The 19496-nt window shown below is 45.9% G+C and overlaps 2 protein-coding genes across 7 annotated transcripts in view; one reads left to right on the top strand and one right to left on the bottom strand.

The window, feature by feature from the left end:
* LOC101715604 (UPF0462 protein C4orf33-like) overlaps positions 1–12080 on the bottom strand; it is a 142303-nt gene extending 130223 nt beyond the window's left edge. The window contains exons 1-4 of the mRNA XM_087188774.1: positions 11954–12080; positions 8759–8872; positions 5392–5566; positions 4300–4408 (exon numbers count right to left, since the gene is read on the bottom strand). Of these exons, the coding sequence (XP_087044900.1) occupies positions 4300–4408; positions 5392–5566; positions 8759–8872; positions 11954–12080 (525 nt within the window). The remainder of the gene's footprint in view (positions 1–4299; positions 4409–5391; positions 5567–8758; positions 8873–11953) is intronic.
* Dlgap1 (DLG associated protein 1) overlaps positions 1–19496 on the top strand; it is a 779881-nt gene that overhangs the window by 447599 nt on the left and 312786 nt on the right. The window lies entirely within an intron of this gene.

The raw sequence follows: 19496 nt of genomic DNA, 5'->3' as shown, positions 1-19496 counted from the left end.
AAAGAAGAGGGAGCCCCCATCAAGGGGACTTCAGTGAGGTTATTTTTTTCCTGCTCCCAAATGCAAACCTAGAGAGGAAGATTGGAATGAATAACTTCTGAAAAAGAGAAGAATTCTTCCCTTAATCAATATACTGTGGATTAAGCAAACAATTTCTAAATTGACAGTGAAATTACCAACAAAATTACACACAAAAAAACCCCTTTAATCTCCTTGGCAGAAAGAGCGAGAATTGAGAACAAATAGCACGGCAGATAAGGAGAGAACTCTCCATTTCTCCAACCTGCCTAGTGACTATAAATCTGGTGTTGCTGCAAGCATTAGAGGACTATTTTATTCATGTCCGTTCCCTCCACCACTCTGTATTCTGTCTCATTTTATCTTTAGTTCCTGGCTCAATGAGTGGCCTCAGGAGTAACAAGAGACAGAGTGGCAGTGTAGAAAGAGTAAGGTGTCTGAAGTTGAAAGACCTAAGTGCACAGAATATTAATGCATGGGAGTGAATCCCCAAGTGTGAGAACTTGTCATGCAGCAATCCACTTCCTTAATCCCTTTCCGAGTCCCATGATCAGATGTGTTCACAGGACCTAAGGAGATTTGGCATCTGGCTGTAAGTTGTAGAGGCCACCAGAAAGCAAGCTGGACCTTAACTTTTGTGACCTTCAAACACTCCTGCAGCAGGAATCAGCCTGGGCCATCTGGCATCCATACTGCATTGCAGGTGCATGGCTTCCTAGCTGAGCTGGTATCTTGTTTGCTGTGTTGTTTCTAAGGACCTGTGTGGTGATGGATGTAAGTGTTTAGCGTTTCTGGCCAGCTAGTGCCTAGCATCTAGTGGTCAGATGGACGTGGAGTTTAGGATGGAGAAGCCAATTCACACACCTGGCACACATGCCCAGCATATGCCTCACTCCTGCTTTTGTGACAGTGGGCTATTGAGGTCCCCCACTACAATTGTATTAGTGCATATATGACTTTTCATGTCCATTAGTATTTGTTTTATATAGTTGGGTGCACTAGTGTTTGGTGCATAGATATTTATGATTGTCATCTCTTCCTGTTGGATTGTTCCCTTTGCAAGGATGTAGTGTCCTTTGTCACTCTTAATCAGTGTTGGTTTGAAATCTACTTGATCTGCAAAAAGGATAGCTACTCCTGCTTTTTTTCAGTTTCCCGTCGCATGGAGTATTGTTTTCCACCCTTTAACTTTTAGTCTATGAGTTTCCTTTTGAATTAAGTGTGTTTCTTGTATGCAGCATATTGTTGGGTTTTGCTTCTTGACCCATTCTGCCAGTCTATTTCTTTTGATTGGTGAGTTGAGACCATTAACATTGATGGTTATAACTGATACGTATTGACTTATCATTGTCATGACCTTTTCTTTTTGTTGGATTCTCCCCCTTTACATTTAATTTTTTGTCATTCCTGATGGGTTCATTCTGCTGTGCTTCCTGGGGTTGTGATCCTCATTGTCTGTTCCTAGGAGATTGGTGAAAATTTTTTGGAGTGCTGGTTTGGTATTCATGAAGTTCCTAAGATGCTCTTTGTCATGAAAGTATCTTATTTCTCCATCAATTTTGAAAGATAGTTTTGCAGGGTCCATCAATCTGGGTTGGAGGCTGTTTTCCTTTAGGGCTTGGAATATGTCACTCCAAGATCTTCTTGCCTTGATGGTTTGCGTTGAGAAGTCTGCTGTGATTCTGATGGGCTTTCCTTTGTATGTGATTTGTTTCTTTAACTGCATGTAGAACTTTGCTCTTCTGTTGAGTTTCTGGAATTTTAACAATTATGTTCCTTTGTGTAGATTTTTTTTTTTGATCAAGGGTATTTGGAGTCCTATATGCCTCACTTATCTGTATGTCAATTTTTTTTCCCTGCTTGGGAAGTTTTCTGCCATTACTTCTGTGAACAGTTTTTTTTTTTTTAATGTCATCTGCACTCTCTCCTGTTTCTTCTTTGACTCCAATCAGTCTTATGTTATTCTTTTTTGCATCGTCTAGCAGCTGCTGGATTGATTTCTCATGGTCCCTTACAATTTTGAAGCAAGTTTTCTTTTCCTGGTCACTAAGTGCAATCTTATCTTTTATATCTGAAATTCTGTCCTCACATTGGCTCATTCTGCTGTGTAGACTTTCAATGGAGTTTTTGACCTCCTGGAAATCTATTTGCATCTGTTTTATGGGTTCCATTTATTTCCTATGTTGGGATTCCATCATGTTTCTCATCTCCTCTCTAGATTTATTAATCATGTCTTTCACTATAAGCACAATCTGTGCTGTTATCCGAGAGAGTATTTCTGATTTCATTTTTTCCAGATCCTCTTTTGTTGGCAGTTCAGGGAGTCCAGGTGGTTGAGTATCAGAGTGTTCCATCTCCTTTCCCTTTGGGGTTGCTGTAGGTGATCTGGAAGTCTGGTTTTGAAACTTGTTTACCTGTCTTTTCATTTCAACCTGGGGGCAGGGGGTGCTGTTGGCACCCGTGCAGCTCACCTCCTCTAGGCCAGGAGCGGCAGGATGGATGGTGGCCCAGAAGCCCCTTCCTCTGAGCTGGGTGTGGCAGGATGGATGGCCTCACTCCTGCCTTTGATCTGGTTTTATCTGTGAGATAAACTACACAGAGACCAGACCAGTCTCCTTCAACTGTGGCCTTGGACCTGCTCCTCTTGTCACACTGCATAACCACCACCCCCATCGGCCACAGCTCCTGTGGCCCCATGGGAAGCCCATGAAGTAGACGATTGGGCTCCACTCCCCCAAAAGAGCAGAGCCCGAGCTCTTCCCCGGGGAACCTGTGCAGCATTCCCTCTTGGGCAGGCATCATCACAGCTTCGCCTGCCACAGCCTGGTGGAGGTTGTCTCCATCTGCCACCGAGGGTGCAGGTGAGCACTTTGTGCTGACTTCATTGGCTGGATCTCCAGAAGTGTGGATGCTGAAGGGAACATTCTCCCTCCTGTCCTCTGTGGGAGGTGAGATGTCCTGCATTCTTGGTACCCTTTCCCTCCCCTATAACCTCAGGCCCTGCCTGCGAGTGGACACTGAGGTGCTGTAAGCCATATGTGTGGCCACGTTGCGAAGGTAACATATTAAGGTGTTTGGGAGCCTTCTGGACCCTCCTAGGCAACTTTCCCACTTGTGTGACTGGCCCTGAGGTGCCTTTGGAGTCTGCCATGTCAGCCCTCACTGTGGGAGATGCATAGGCATGAAGCAATCGGAGAGGCAGTTTGGGGGGAAAGTGCAGGCAGAAGGTAAGAGATGAAGGGCATGAGCTGCAGGACTGTCAACCATCTGTCATGCAACTGACCAATGAGATGAACTGTAATGGTGGCCGAGATGGAGTGAGTTGCCAAACACCTTCCTGCATGCCATGTTTACAGGCTACACTCACAGAAACAGTCTACTTACACAGGTCTTCATTATTATGACAATTAACTTACAGGAAACATGGTCCTCTGTCCAAAAGTCACCCTAAACTCCTGTGCAGATTTGCAGGGAAGAGAATGTCGAAAACAATGATGCATTCTTACATGGTTTGGGCTGAAATAAGTAAATATTCCCAATTCTGCACCTAGATGCTGCTTTCTAAATGCCAGACCAGTTGCAGAATTGCTTTCTGCATCATTAATTAATTAATTTAAATAATCAACTATTTAATTATAAAAACAGAGACTCTCAGGGCCTACCCTCTCCTATTGAGACAACAGGAAACAGGGTCCAGGAAATTAGAATTAAGAAGTGTCCCAGTTTGTTCCAGAGCATACCAAGGTTGAAAGCCATTTATGTGGGACCTTTTCCATCCCACTGCTTTAGGAAGGCGTGTGCTCAAAAAGGAAGCCAGCCAGTTCCAAGGCACAGACCAGGGGAACAGGAGGGAAGGCAGCGGAGAGCCACTCCCCGCAGTTCCATCAGCGTAGTGGTGTGGAGCCAGTTCTGCTGGGAAGGCCGGGCTTCCTGTTTCAGCCCCAACTCCTGAGCTCAAAGCTTGCTGCCAGTTAGATGCCAGGAGCAGCCGAAGGAGCTCGGCAATGGCAGGTTTGTGGGAGGTCTAGACTCAGCGCTGGGCACAAGGTCCTCATGGGCCCTTGGAGGAGAAACCAGGGCAGCCATGGAGAGAATTCTGGAGCCGGGTAGTCGGGCCCCTGCCCAGAGGCTCAGAGAGGAGTCATTTGGACCAATCTTTGTGTAACCAGGACAACAAGGCGGGCAGTTTCCAAAACCATGAAGAAGTGCTCGATATCAGTCTCCTTGGACAGCCAATGGTCGTTGTTCTTCTTCCTCAATCCTGATATGCCAGCTTCTTACGGATGCCCAGAGAAGTGACCAGGGCCCTTTGGACTGTTCCCACTCCATATCTGGTGTCACCCGAAAGTGGCATCCATCTCCTACAGCATCTGGGTCTGTCCCTTTGGACCTGTGGAGCACAGGCACAGAGAGATTGCCCAGGACCTAACCCTGAGGTCACCAGCAGTCATGCCACAGTGTCTGCATCAGTGCCCCGCGGGAGGCTGTCGGGCTGGGTCCAGTGCCTCCCAATGAAGGACTCACTCCCAGCTGCAGACTCCCTGCAGCCTACACACGCTGTGCGCCTGCCCCCCCTGCCTACAAGATGTTGAGTGCTAAAAATGAGCTGACGCAGACTTCTAAAACAGGCTGCTCCAAAAGTGGCTCAAGAAATGAGCCTGATGGCTTCATGTGAGAATATCTTAAAACACAGACTGCCTGGGCAGATATTCCCACACAGAAGAGAGCAGCAGGGTCAGCACAGGGTCAGGCACACACAAACTCCCTGACATATTGTAGTTGCTGCTGACACTAAATGAGAGCTTCATACATAAGCATTTAAAGTTTCCACACAGGGAAACGGCCAAGTCCGCCTCTGGTTTTGTGTTAAGATGTGGCCAGATGTTGGCTAGAATGCCGCCTGGCGACCCTGCACCCACTGCCACTGGAGAGACTGCAAGCTTGGAAAACAGGCACCACCTTTCTGTGAGCCACCTGGCCATTCCTGTGACAAGTTTACGAGTTTCAGAAATGTTCGGATAGGTGTTCGGGCCGTAGTTTCACATCTAGAGTGTTCATTCTAAGGGAGAAAGATAGAATGCACAAAAAATAATTCATCTATTCAATGTTCCTCGCACTGTCTTCTGATCAAAGCTTTGCTGAACACAGTAAGGTGGTTGCATGCCTGATAGACAGCAAAGAACTACTACATGGAATTTAAAGTTCAGCTGAGAGAAACACATTTGGTTTGTGTTACTGTTGCTCCTGCTGAAATGTGCTCATCCTAGGGATTATAATCTGTCCATGTGGCTTCCTCCACCCCCAGGGAGATGGCTGTGGAGCCCTCTCTAGGGAAGTGTAGGGGAATAGGGTGCTCGCTGCTGCCTCCCCAACACTGCGGCTGGGCGGACATGGTCGTTGAAAATGCTGCTGGGTTTGTCATCTGGGTTTGCACTGGAAAGCCTCAGATTCAGGTTTGACCTGTGAACAACAAATCTCAGCTCCTTGGGGGGCTTCTGTCTTCGGATGCCGACACAGTCACCTAAAGCCGCTGCCCGAGTGGTGAGGACTGTGGAATTTGCCGGGTCACTTATTTCATTTCAGGTCCATGTGCAAATGCATGGGGTTAATACCCCCCTTCCTAATCTCACCCTGAGCGGTCATGGCAGAGGGTGGGGTCAGGTTGGGTGAACAACCTTACTACCCACGGGGTTCCTTCTACCTAAAAGTGAGATTATACCAAAAAGGCAGTGACAGTGGGAGCATCCTTCAGCGAGTCGGCGAGGCCCTGCTCTCTGGCACACACTGCTGTGTTCAGCCCGGGCCTTCTGCCTGGCCAGCTCTTCCACTGTGAACAGCTTACTGATGCTTCTGTGGTTCAGTTTCTTCCTCGGTACTCCTGATATTGTCCAGAGTAAATGACCTAAGGCATTTGCAGCACTTGGAACTACACCTGTGCACAGTAAGGGCTCCACACAAGCAGGCCCTCCTGAACATCATCACTAATAAACTCTCACTGTTCTTATTATTGGGACACCTTTACCTCTCCTCACAAGCTCTGAAGATAAATCAGAGCAATTGACTCTGACCTCCTTTTCTGAATGCTCTTTATAAACACAGAGGTGTCCTTGTGTGGCAGGAGATACAGTCCAGGGCCCCAGTGGGTGCCTGAAGCCCCACCTATGCCCAGCCTGTTGGTGCAATGACAGCTGGTCTGATAAACACAGTGGCTGCTACTGAGTGGGTGCTGGGGTGGTCTAGGCACCATGGGATGAAGCACTGTGCACCTTCCACCATGCTTCTCAGAAGTGTGTGCAACTCGCCAGTTAGGATTTATGTATTTCTGGGTTTTTCCAGTTAGTACTTCCAGACGGTAGTTTATTGCTGGTAACAGAAACTGCAGATAAAGGTAGACTCCTGGATTTTTAAGGCACATAACAAACTTCCTGCCTGACAACTGATGTGATAAATAGGTCTCCGTGTTCACATGCTCCTCCCAGAAAAGATGCTGGGAACATCAACAAGGCCACAGTTCCACAGCCACAGGCCACTGGTTGTCAAGGGGTCTTGTCCCACGAGCCGTGTACACACCCAGCTGCTTCAACAGAGAACTACAAGAGGGTGGGTGCAGTCAGGTGAGATCAGCAAATGTCTTGGACACCAGACACCATTCTGCATACTCACGTGCAACAGGAAGGACCAGAAACAGCCGAGTGGATGAGGGGAGGGAGTATAAGCTCTGAAATGACATTGAATGCAGGAAAGTGCAACCAGTGGAGAGGGACATGTAGGGAGGGAGAATTCCTGGAGTACTACTGTGCCATAAAGAGGATAAGCTTGAGTCATTTGTAGGAAAATGGATGCACCTAGAGGCCATAATTTTAGGTGAAATGAATCAGACACACAGCTTAAATATCCATGGTTTCTCTTATGTAAAAAAATATAACTAAAGATACATAATAGGAAATGGGGAGATAGATCTTTCTCAAATGAGACCAAGACATGGAGGGAGGGGAAAGAGAGAAAAAGAATTAAGATGTCTTTACTGACTCCCCACAAGGAATGTAAACATTATGTACGGCAAACATGCACTCATAAAAATTTTTCAAAAAGAAAATCCCAAGGCAAGTGAATCCTCGAGGTCTTTTGCTTTATATGGCTCTGAAGGCAGATCATCTTAGCTTTGGGATAACTACAGCCATTCCTTATTTAAAGACCAAGTTCTGTTCCTGAGAGTTGGTCTCTAAGTGAGGAACTGTATACAGTACATACGTTTTGATATTCAGAACGAAGAAATGGTCAAAGGAAACTAACCTGATGACTTCGCTTTATCTGCATAACCCTTACATGCAGCTCTGTAATGTATAACAGAACATGAAGCTACAGTACTGTAGCCTACAATCAGCAAAAACTACAGTGCTGTGCTGTACGTGGAGCTACCAGAAGGCCGCACTGCCACTTACACTCCTGTGTCATAAATCCCAGCAGCCATTAAACAGGTAGGAATATCTGTACAGTATTAGACTAGGGAGGAACATGTATATTGCTACATAAATGAGCAAAAATCTGAATGATCTGATGTTACATTTTTTAAAACATGCATGCTGTTTAATGATGCAAGGTACAATATACATATTACAGGCCGGGGATTTAGCTCAGTGGTTTTGCCGCCTGCTGCGCAAGCGCAAGGACCCGAGTTCGATCCCTGTACCAAAAAAAAAAAAAAAATTTTTCCCCAACATTTTATCATGAAAATTTTCAAACATACATATTACAGTTTGTATTCCTCAATAGTAACTTTGCACACTGGTAATTCTATTAGTTTAATATAGTGGAGCTTCATATTAAAATATTCTATGAATACAAAGGAATAATTCAAGCTTACCTTCTGTATCCTACTGACTAGAAAATTTTTAAACATCAAAATGCTAAGCAATATGCATAGTTGAAGACCTAACCTTTCAAACTTGTCTGCTGAAATGATGAAAATTCATTTAGGCTGCAAAATCACCACCAGCTGCTTTGCTCGTGTGTCACAATGACACATTGATGACCCACAGGGACCCCACAGCCATATATCACACATAATGGAGATATATCATGCTTTCATTTAACAAATATTTATTTTGCCAGGCACTGATGATGATGAGTGTGCTGATATGTGCTCATTTGAATCTACAATGTGCCCCAATTTAGACTCCTTTCTCTCAATCTTTCTGTGAAACTGCTTAAACAAAAAGACAATCATACGTTCCTCCATCAAGCCATGGGCTTCCCCAAAATTGTAAAATCTCCACTGTTTCTGACCCACTTTTACCAGCTAGTTTCAGCATCTGTTGATTATTCTTGCCTGACAGTTATTAAGAGCCCATGTGATCTCCTAACGACAGAAGCATTATTACTTCTGAATTCATTGACTGAGATTCGTTAATGGACTAAGGAAGTTTTCTTTCTCATATGTTTATTCAGTATTAACTGTGTGTTTTTATTTTATTCCATTGTTGGTCATTCTGTTGCTCACATTGTCTGGATTTCTTGCCCCGTATTTGATCAGAAGGAGCACTTTGGAGCTAAGCCTGTGTCGTTGCTTCTGAGCTTGTCCTTGCTTCCTGACAGTCCTGGCTCTGAGGGATCATCCTGTCCTCCAGCCCTGGCGTGGAGGAAGCCCATCCTGGGAGGAGCTCAGTCTCTTCCCAGTACACAGGGCGTTAGGGCCCAGGCCCCGGATGTAGAGGCGCTCTTAGCCACTAGGTGGCCTCACCACCAAGTCCTCTCCGGAGACAGACCAGGAAGTCGTCGCCTGTGCACACATAGGTGCTGCCATAGACCTTACAATTCCCTCCCGGGCCCATGGGGCCACTGATCATGAAGGAACCTTAAAGAGGCAAGCACCTTAGTGCTGGACTCTGGAGGCTGAGGCAGGAGGATCATCCCACAAGCTTGAGGCCAGCCTGGGCTACATAGTGAGTACAAAACCAGCCTGAACTACATAATGAGACCCTGTCTCAAAATACAGAACAACAACAAAAGAGGTGGAGCCCAGTGGGGGAAGTACGGGGGGCATGCCCAAGAGGGAGATATTGGGACCCTGGTCCCTTCCCTCTTTCCTATCTATCTGTGAGTTGAATGAGCCTCACCCACCGCACACTCCCGCCACAACATGCAATCTTGCAGATCTGGCACCATGTGTCTCCTGGCTCTTCCCAAAGTCAAAATGCCCGTGAAAGGGAGACATTTTGAACCCATTCGGGACAGTGAGGCAGTCAGGACAACTGAACTAAAGGCATGAAGGAAAGGGCAGGCTGCAGCCCACAGTTGAAGGGCAGGCTGCGCACAGAGTGTGGGGCTGGATTGGAGCTGGAGGCGGGGATGTAAGCCAGGGTTCCTCAACTGTGTATTCCTGGTGCTCTGGGCCACAGTTCCTTGTTGTAGGTGCTGTCTTGTCGGACATTTAGCAGTGTCCCTGGCTTCTATGCACAAGGTATAAGCAGCAACCTCCCCACTGTGACAACAGAACATGCATCTAGGTATCATCGAGAGTTTTCTTGGAGCAACCCCCCCCACGCAGAGAATCACTGGAGTAAGGCCGTGGCTCTTAACAGATGCCTTGGTCTGATCCAACACACAGCAAACGCTTCAGTTAAAAGTTTGTTGCATGGGCCAGGGATTTAGCTCAGTGGTGCTGCCGCCTGCCTCACAAACACAAGGTCCCGCGTTGGATCCCCGGTACCAAAACAAAAAGATTGTTGCAGTAAAAGACTCATTTTCAATAATCCCCCTCAGAATCCACCCCCTCACTTCCATTTTTTAAAAAGTGGGTTTGGTTTTTTAGTGTATTCTTTTGTTTTTAGTTTTGATTTCAGTTTGACTTTTCCCTTCCTCCCTCCCCTCCCTTCGTCTCTTCCTTCTCCTCCTCCCCTCCTCCTGCTTCTTCCTCTTCCTCTCCTCCTCCTCCCCCCTCCTCCCGTTTTGTGGACTCAGGAAATCCATGCTCAGCTGTCACTCAGGTCCTTCAGGCCGTTTTCATGAGGGTGACTCATGCTTCATCGGTTTCGCGCGCACTCGGCCATAGCACTGAAAACCAGCCATGGCCTCCCGAGGTCTGCACAGCCCGGAATGTGAAGGCTTTAGTCCTACTGGCCTGTGTGCTTTTCTGGATGATACCAAACGAGGTTATGTCCATAGATTTCTTTTTTCTTTCCTTCTACATTTGCCTTAAAAGATCAGGGTGAAATTTGAGCATATGACAGCCCTATCGCTAGATGGGGCTATGACATACAAGGTGGATTTGGGGTGGTTAGGGGTGTTGAAAAGCCAAGTATCATCTAATAATCCTTTCTGGTAGTTGTCACCACTGAACATTTCCCTTTTATAAGGAGGACATACCCAAAAGAGTGGCATACAAATTTTCTATATAAATCAGTACCTAGCACTCAGTATTTAGTGAGACTATTAAAAGGGGGAAGCCGTTGACAAGGAGTGGCTCATCCTAAAAACCAAGCTGCGGCCGAAATTGCTGCTTGGTGCCTGAGAGCTTTGGCATCAGTAGGTATCGCCTCCTGGATCCCTGGCCAGGTGCCTTGGGCCGGGGGCAGAGTGCAGAGCTTTGTGCCCCACGTGACAGCCAAGGACAGTGCAAGGGTAACACCCACCTCAGAGCCACCAGGGCAAAAAGAAGAAATGAGGCCACATGCATCACAAACTAGACTGGGCGAGAAATGCAGCGCGCACGGGACGCATCCGGTGGCAGCAGAGCGGAGGCGCAAAGCGGAGAACAACCCCTCCCGTTTTCTGAGTTTAGTGTGAGTCCAGTGCGTGGGAGAACTGGTGAGATCGGCGAAGTGTGGCAGGTGTCTTCCCTCCCAGCAGTTCAGCCCCGAACCACTTCTAAGTTCTTTCTTACACCTGAGGTAACCGATGTAAAACGGGAAGATTTCTTTTCCGGGGTCCACAGAAAACCTCTCTGGAGGTGACTCCCACCCCCCAGGGAGCTTCTGTCACCGGACAGCTGCACTGACAGCGCCAGGCTCTCCTGTCCGCTGGCCACCTCTTACCTTCTGCCTAACAGGTGTCTGTTCAGGACAGACTTTGTCATTTTCTAGTTCTGTGCCTCAACCAGGTGCCCTAAATATGTCTAACCTCTTGTTTACTCTTTCACAGAATGCTAGTGATTCTATTCCAGAATTGCTAGAAGGATCAAGTGAGATAATAAGGCTCATAGAGCATTTTATTTAGCAAGTCCCTGACAGAGCATAACAGTTACCTGCAGCTATTACCTCTTATCATCTGATATCTAGTTCAACGAGTTGCTATCGGTAGTATGATTCAAGAGTCCTCTCCTGACCAATGCATTCTTCCTGTGCTGCCCAATTAGCGTGTTCAAGTAGCGGTGTGACACAGTACACCCTGTGCAAACATCACCAGTCCAGTAAATCCAACATTCGAAGTCATTGATAATCTAGCCTCAACACAACTTTCCAGCTTATCTTCCAGTTAAACCCTCCTGCGATCCATCTGCTCCATTCTGGACTCTGGATGCTTTCGTAGGGAGCTGGAGGAATGGAAAGTTAGAAAGATCAGTGGACGGTACAGATGGGATCAAACTCCTTGAGCTGCTAAGGCAGATACAGATTTGTGCACAGGAATACTCAGATGAAGCTCAGGGTTTACAATGTGCAAATTCGAAGTGTTCCTCAAGGGCCAACCAAGGAGGCTTGAATTACCCAAGATACCTATGAAAGTGAGTACCAGGAAAAGGTCTGCATGACCTTACCAGGCTGAGCTGCATTCGGGAGCCTTCTCCATGTGACATGAGTGTAAATGGCCTCACTGATGGTGACACATTGTCCCAAGCACTGTCCATCCACCCCTCCACAGAGAGACGGCAACATCTCTCACAGGTAGGTCCTGTTCAGAGCCTGCCTACAGGACCCTGTGGCCTCCCTCCCTGACTCACCTTCACAGTATTCTTCCATTTGTCTGTTTCCTTTCCGGGCTCTGCCACCAGCCACCCCAGCTCCATTGCTAGCCCTCTGGGCTGCTGTCATGGACAGCTTCTCGGTTCCCTCCTTGAACTGTCCCATGTTGTCCTCAAACCCCAGGCAGGGTGCCCTGGGGCAGCCTGCACCACTGCTCTAGCAGGGAAATCCTGTGGAGAAGCAGCTGTGTCCTCAGCAGAGACCTGGAGTTCCTGAGTAGAGGTCTGAGACTCACAGCCCTGCATGGTGCTAGTGTTTGGGTTGTAGTTGGTTGGCTTCACCTCTTCTCTCCTATCTGCTAGAGGCCAAAGAGGATGTGGAGAAAGTCTAGCAGAGCATCTTTATTTCACAGAAGAAACAGAGGCTCCAAGAGGTTACCTCTGTGGTACACGTTCTTTAAAACTAGAGTCATTCTACACATTGATTTCTCCTGTTTTCAGATAATAGATTTGAAATCTCAGCCTGGAGCACTTCATTTTCACAGCAGCAGACTCCTCAGGAGAGCGTCAAGGCACACAGCCCGGCCCTGGAGCCTGGCAGGACAGGTGCCCTGTATTATGGTGTAGCTCATAATGGAGTGGATTGCAAAAATGAAAGAAGAGCAAACGCATTGGCCTCCCCCTGTCAGTGTTAAGACCCTAGCACTCCCTGCTCCATCAGGTCCTCCGGGGTATCCATGTCAGGCATGAGCACACTGGTGAAATCACTTCCTTTCCCTTTAGTACCATGGAGGACGATCACGTACGGAAGGTGGGTTCTTACATCTGGTTTACTTTTTTTTTTAATCTCCCTTCTACCGCCCTACCATCATCACCTCCATACCAGTCTATGGGGAAAACATGTTATTTGCTTTAGATTTTTTTTTTTTTGCCTGAAGTTTTTCCTTTTCCTAGGTGCTGACTTTCTGGCGTGCACAATATGGGCAAAATAAGTAAGTGTCATGTGATTAGCGTTGCTCTGGTGGAGTATTTCCACACAGCCTTAACTGTTGAACACACTGCAGTGAAGTCACTCACAGGATGCTCAAAAGTCATCCAAACCCATGTCTTCCCTTCTTTGTCCTGCAGTTCACCTGGTAGGAGAGGATAGTTAAATACAGCAGGACCTTGATATTTGCCAGGTGTACAAGAACTTCACAAATCCCCACATTTATAAATACTGGACTAATACAGAATAGAATATATAATATTTTAAATGACTCCTTCAGAAATGATGACAAGCAGATAGCAACAAAGCTGACTAAGTAGAGATTTTGCCTTTCAGGGCATCCTACTCAAACGCTAATAAAACTTGGGAGATACCTGGGAGGAATAACTTAAGGATTTGAAGGTCTGAAATGACATTTGGACAAGGTTTTCATAGGAACCTTCATGCTAACCTCATATAGCCACTCCCTGCCACCGTCTTACACACAGATATTTGTCCAAGGCCAAAGAAAGGGTTATGATCAAGAGAGGGGTAGAGAACTCAGAATTCAGGTTTCTAATAAGAACAGTTGCCATTTCCTTACTGGTTAGGAGCACAAGTAGAAATGCAAAAAGATATACACGGGTCTCAGTTTCATTGATAAAAATGTGACACTGTGTGTTCTTAGTAGTTACAGGGGAGAGAGTGCACTGGTAGCTCAGGGAATGCAGATGTTAAGTACGGTGATGAGGATGATGATGGTGACCACACAAGGAATCGTGTCCAGCCTCAGTACACAGCAAACAATGGGCAAGAGTCCCATCCCCCACGCCCACCTGTGCCACCTGGGTTTTTGAGCACTCTGGGTGAACCTCAGGGGAGTGGCACTGAGTCGCGTCTGCTCTGTGGCTTCTCACGGTCACCATTTGAAAGTCATTCTTATCTGAGGCCAGCAGACCCTCTGGTGTGGAAACTGTTATCTGCTGAGCATGACTGCAGGTTGAGATTGAGCGGACTGCCCTGCCCACTCTGACAGATGGCAGGGAGCCTGATCCCTCCATATTCCGCTCTGTTCTCCTGCAAGACCCAGGCACACAGATTTGGTGCGTGCAGCCATGGCCGTGGTGTCTCAGAAGCAGCGTTCCCATCTCCAGGAGAGTTGGCACCAGCCAAGGTGCCAGCGGGTTGAACACATTCTGGGGAGGACAGCACAGAGTGCAAACCAAGCCTTCGGGTGTTTAGGTTAAGTCTAGTGACATCTTTGGGGGTTTTAAGTCGCTCACCAGAGCAAGGGTGACCACAGGTTACTGTAACGTACGCTTCTAAACTACTCCTTTCTGCCACGAGGCATCATCCCAGAGTAGGCACTAGGGAAATCTGTTTTCACTGACTTCCATTCTCGTCTAAGATCTAAGACCTCCCCAGTGTCTGCTCCTTCCTACAGGCGGTACATCATTTCCAGAGGCAGCATGCTCCCAACAAAGAAAACTTGCAAATTTTGCATCCTAAGTTAACTAATATTTCAGTGGTAGCTCATTCTTTGCTGCTTTCCTTATTTTATCTTTTCTTCTTCCTTGTGATCCTCATTTTCAAAAAGCAAAGGTTTCATTGATTGTGAAACTCTCCCAGTTTACAACAGAACCCTCAGGAAGAGATCAGTCGTGCCTGATGTTTGGAACTTGGTTCTCTGTTGCCTTTCTGCTGTTGCAGTTAGCAGTTTGCAGCTTGCTTCTCATTACCTTCTAAGCCATCCAGAGCCACCCTTTCTCAAACTACATTGTGTGAACTGTGATTTCACTACCAGCTCACCCACCACCTTAAATCTCCACAGACTTTGACCAAAGCACAGTTACTGTCTCTTCTTTCCCTTTATTCTTATAAATAATTGGCCCAGCTGAGCTTTTGAAAAATCAGCTTATAATGAAATTAGTAAATTTTTCTAAAAGAAGCCATAGTCTTAATAACAGGAAAACAAATAACCTGATCAAGAAATAAGAAAAAAAAACTGAATAGACTTTTCTCCAAAAGAGGACATATAAATGATCAACAGGATGTAGGGGGGAAAGCTCATTAGGAAAATGCAAATTAAAACCATAGCAAATTATCACTTCACACCTGCTAGAGTGGTGATTATCAGAAAAAAAAATGACAAATGTTCCAAAGATGTGGAGAAAGGGGAAACTTGCACCCTGCGGGTGGGAATGTAAATTAGTATAGCGATTAGGAAAACTGGTATGGAGGTTCCTCAAAAAATTAAAAATAATGCTACCATATGATCCAGTATTGCCACCTCTGGGTATGTGTCCAAATGAGATGAAGTCAGTGTGTTGAAGACTTATCTGTGGGAATCACCTGAGCTCCCTCAGTGGTTGAATGCAGATAAGAGGTGTAAGATACACACATATGGAAACACTACTAAAGAGAGAAATCAGGCGAGCTTGGGAAAGCACATCTGTAATATCAGCACTGTGGGAGGCTGAAGATCACAAGTTCAAGCCTAGCCCGGGCAGTGTAGCAACTTAGTGAGACACGGCCTCAAAAAATAAAAACAGGGCAAGGGATGTACCTCATTGTGAAAGGCCTGGGTTCAGTCCCCAGTACCCCACACACGCACACATGCACACACACGCACACACACACAGGAAGACTGTCATTTGCAACACGTAGATGGAGCTGGAGGAGATCGTGCTAGCTGAAATGTAGCAGACGCAGAAAGACAAATATTCCATCGTGTCTCTTATTGGAGGTATCTATGAAAGGTAAACTCATGGAAGCAGAGAATATGATGCCGGGGAACAGGTGCGGAGGGAGGAGAAAGGGCGGTGAGTTTCAGGAGCAGCAAAATTTCAGTTAGGGCGAATGAATGAGTTCCGGGAACCTGCTGAACTGTGACTCGAAAATCGCTGAGATTAGATGTCACACGCTTTCTCTGATGGAGCAAGGACGAAAGGAAGCCACAGTCACCCTGGGAGGGCGGTGAATTAAGGCTGAGCTGGGAGGTGCTCTGAAAGGAAAATGCCATCACTTTTCAGTCCAAGCAACCAATGAGCTTCCCGTTTGTCATTTCTGAGTACTATTCTTTTAATTTCTCCTGGAGGAAAAAAATCATCCTGATCATAATATTTTTAAGTGACCAAGACATGTGTTAGTGGGTAAGGGGAGAACATGATTTCAGTGCTGGTGTGTTCGTGAGTCAAAGGCCAGCCAAAGGCTGAAATGTGCGCACAGTCCTGATGAGAACTGGAACTAACTGGAGGGCACTTTGCTTCTTCCAGTTGGGATTTGGCCTGTTTGGAAATTTTGGTCCAAATCCAAAAATATCTGTATTTTCAGCCAGCCACAGAAGTACTTGTTCCCTCTGTTCTTAAATTAGGGTGGGAAGTACAAAAGGTAAATATATCCTTCCTAAGGAAAGTGCAGAGATTTTAAATACCATTATGAATGGTGAATAGAAGTTGTGCTTAATAGAAATAATTATCCCTTTACCTTATATTGTTACAATAACTTACTGTAAATAATTCAAAATATCTCTTCCTGCTAATGAATCCTCCTAGACTTTATGAAGAATTAAAAACTGGAAAGCCACAGCTGGAACAACCCCGAGGGCGTCTAGTTCTGTGGTTTGTTGTTTCATCACCTGCAGAAACAGGTTTTCAAACAGAACTTTCACAGGGACAGGATGCAGGGGGCTGGCTTACAAGTTCCATTCTGGCTGAAGCAGGAAGCAGAGGTCCCCCACTTTGGCTCCTCCAAGCCTTCAAAGTCAGCAAAGGAAGGACCTTTACAAATCACAAATTGAACCCCACTGCAAGCTATTCTAAAACAGGGAGACACATGTGGAAATGGGGCTCAATGTGGCCACACTCAGCTCCCCAGCCATTGGGCTGAGTGAGGCCTTGGGGACCTGGATACCCAGACACGCCAGCCTCCCCCGGCACACTGTGCTTCTGTGTGTGGCTTTGCTTTTCTCCAGAGCACTGAGGATGTGCTCTATTCTCACATCACTCATCCCGTCATTCTTGTCACTTTTCTGCAGCAGCTCGGGAAGTCCTCTTTGATGAGTGTCTTTACCAGGAGTGATCAAAAATACGATGAATGCTGCTGCCAAGTGCCATCCACCAGAAAGGCAGCTCGTAAAAACACGAAGCTTGGCCCTCATCCACCTTATATCAACTACATCTGGCACTGTGCTACTTCTGGTTCTTCCTCAAAGTCAAAATGACCATAAAGGGAAAATGCTGTGAATTGATTCAGGGCATCCAGGCAGCCACAGCCGTGCAAGGAGAGGCACTCGCAGAAGAGGACCTCCGAAGTGCTTCCAAAAGTGGCAAGAATGTGGGATAAGTGTGCTTGAAGCGAAGGGGAAGGTTTTGAGGGGGATTTGTGGCCATGTGGTTGTTACTGTAATACATTTTTTAAAATTTTAAGCATTAAAAAATTTAAGCATTGACTATTTTTTATCGGACCTTGTATTTGTGTATCTAAATGTTTACTGTTCATCTACTATGTGCTGCTTTTGTTTATGACCTGTCCACCCACCAGCACATGAGCTCCATGAAGGAGGCTTCTACCTCTGGGTGCCCCAGAGCTGGCACACAGATGGGCCCCATCTGACAGGAGCCATCCAGATGAGGCAGCCACCCTGCCTGCCTCATGTGGGCTCTGGCTCCCCTACTAGACGGGGAGACAGAGAAGGGAAGAGTTACTCATACTCGCTGTGTTTTCCCCACAGCACATGTGCCATGAGGTGCTTTCTGCAAAGTAGAGAGCCTACGTGAATTGCTGTTGTTGCCCATAAAAGGGTCATACATTGTGTAACAGCAGGAGATTTATTGAGAAAACAAGAAATCTTATTTTGGTTTATTAAGGTTTAGTATCCATACACATGACTACATTAACAGTCTTTCAAAATAGCGTAAGTAGGATAAGTGTGTTCAAAGCAAGGGGAATATTTTGAGTATTGGGGGTGAGTAATAGAAATGTGTCTTTTACTGTAATAATTTTTAAAACTGAAACATTCACCATGTTTTTCGATCACCCCTTGTAAGTGAAACTAAGAAGAATAAATGCTTGGTTGTTAACTGGGGTGTTAAACATCACACATCGGAAGTTTCAAAGCCTCAGCATGTATCAGCCTGGGGCACCGATGGTCTGATTCAGCAAGTCTGGGTCTGGACATTTTGCACCCTAAAAAGAACCAGGTAATGCTGGTCGTGTGGGTCTGAGGAGCCACTCTGAGAATGGACTGTCACTGACTTTTCATTGTGACCCATCAAACTGACATTAAGTTCATTTTCGACCTCTGGCATTGCTAAACCTGTAGCAGTGGCCAAGTAGAGATCATCAGTTACCTTTCTGCAACCCAGCTACCACAGAGGAAGATAAGTCCTATGATTCAGTGAAGGAAATCAGGCCTTGTTTACTTCAATTCCTGCTCAACAGTTCACAGAGGAGCCATCAGTCAACTCATCAGGAAGCTGGCTTGGACTGCCTTCCTGTAGGATTGAAAATTTGTGTCATTTTCTTGTGGGTGACTCAGTTCGCTGTAATATGTGATTTACATAACCCACAGGGAGCAATATTCTAGGAGTCAAACAACTTCAAAGTGAGCAAACTTCTTAATTATTTCAAATGTTCAAATCCAGCTACTGCCAAATTCCATGGAATGTGTTCCTCCTGATGATCATATAAAATGAAGTTTCTAATTATAAGTAGGAACTGGCTTTTCATAGGGAGCCCATCTTGACCTTCTTTTTGTGATGACTAGCTCTCCTTCCCACCCTCACCCTCAAAAAAGATGTTTTCCTTTAATGTGTATGAGACAGTGTATGCAGAATCAATTCACGCAACAAGTATTTACCGCGTACTTCTGGTAAACCAGTCACTGTGCTAAGAATAACCAAATTATAAGAGCTAAACTTCATCCAACTCCCCATGATGAATATAAACATTATGCACTGCAAACATGTACCAATAAAAATAAATTTTAAAAAATTATGCTGTATTTAAACCTCTGTCCCTGAATGTGGCACTAAACATGTGCCCAGTAAACTTTTTTTGTTATCAGAGAGAACATATTTACCTGATGGGCACTTGCCATCCAAAACTTTCTAATAGGAATTGTGTGTCTGCTCCATTTGTATTCATCTAAGGCTTTCTCAACTCACAGCCAGAGAAATTAAACTCTGGAGTGTTTTAATGTCTCATCCTCAAGCAATTCGAGGGTCAAAACCAGAATTAGAACCATGACTCCTTCTCATTCCCAGCAGGTAATGATCCTGGTAGGCTTTGCACAAGTCCTCCTCCACCTGGCCTTCTCTGTTGGTGTTCATTTTTTTAGGCACTATTGATGTCATCAGAAAGACTCCTATTCTAATTGTCTTCAATATTTTCATATATTTAGAACATGAGGTATCCCTTCCCATCCAGGAGAGGAGGTGACTCACCCCACTGAAGCCTGTACAAATACAGCTCCGTAATCAGCACCCTGGGTGCCACGGAGCCATCCACTAGCAGATGGTGCTGATTCCTAATCACCAGTGTTGCCCTTATTCCAGGCAGCCATTTTTAGCTTTAATTGTTCTAGAGCCCACTGAGAAGACTTTTAAACTTTTA

Source organism: Heterocephalus glaber, unplaced genomic scaffold, assembly GCF_053883595.1.
Source record: "Heterocephalus glaber isolate CG9 unplaced genomic scaffold, H.glaber_assembly_v1.0 deba00000331, whole genome shotgun sequence".
Taxonomy (NCBI): domain Eukaryota; kingdom Metazoa; phylum Chordata; class Mammalia; order Rodentia; family Bathyergidae; genus Heterocephalus; species Heterocephalus glaber.
Note: the sequence above shows the minus strand (reverse complement) of the source record. Positions and strands in the feature narration are given on the sequence as shown.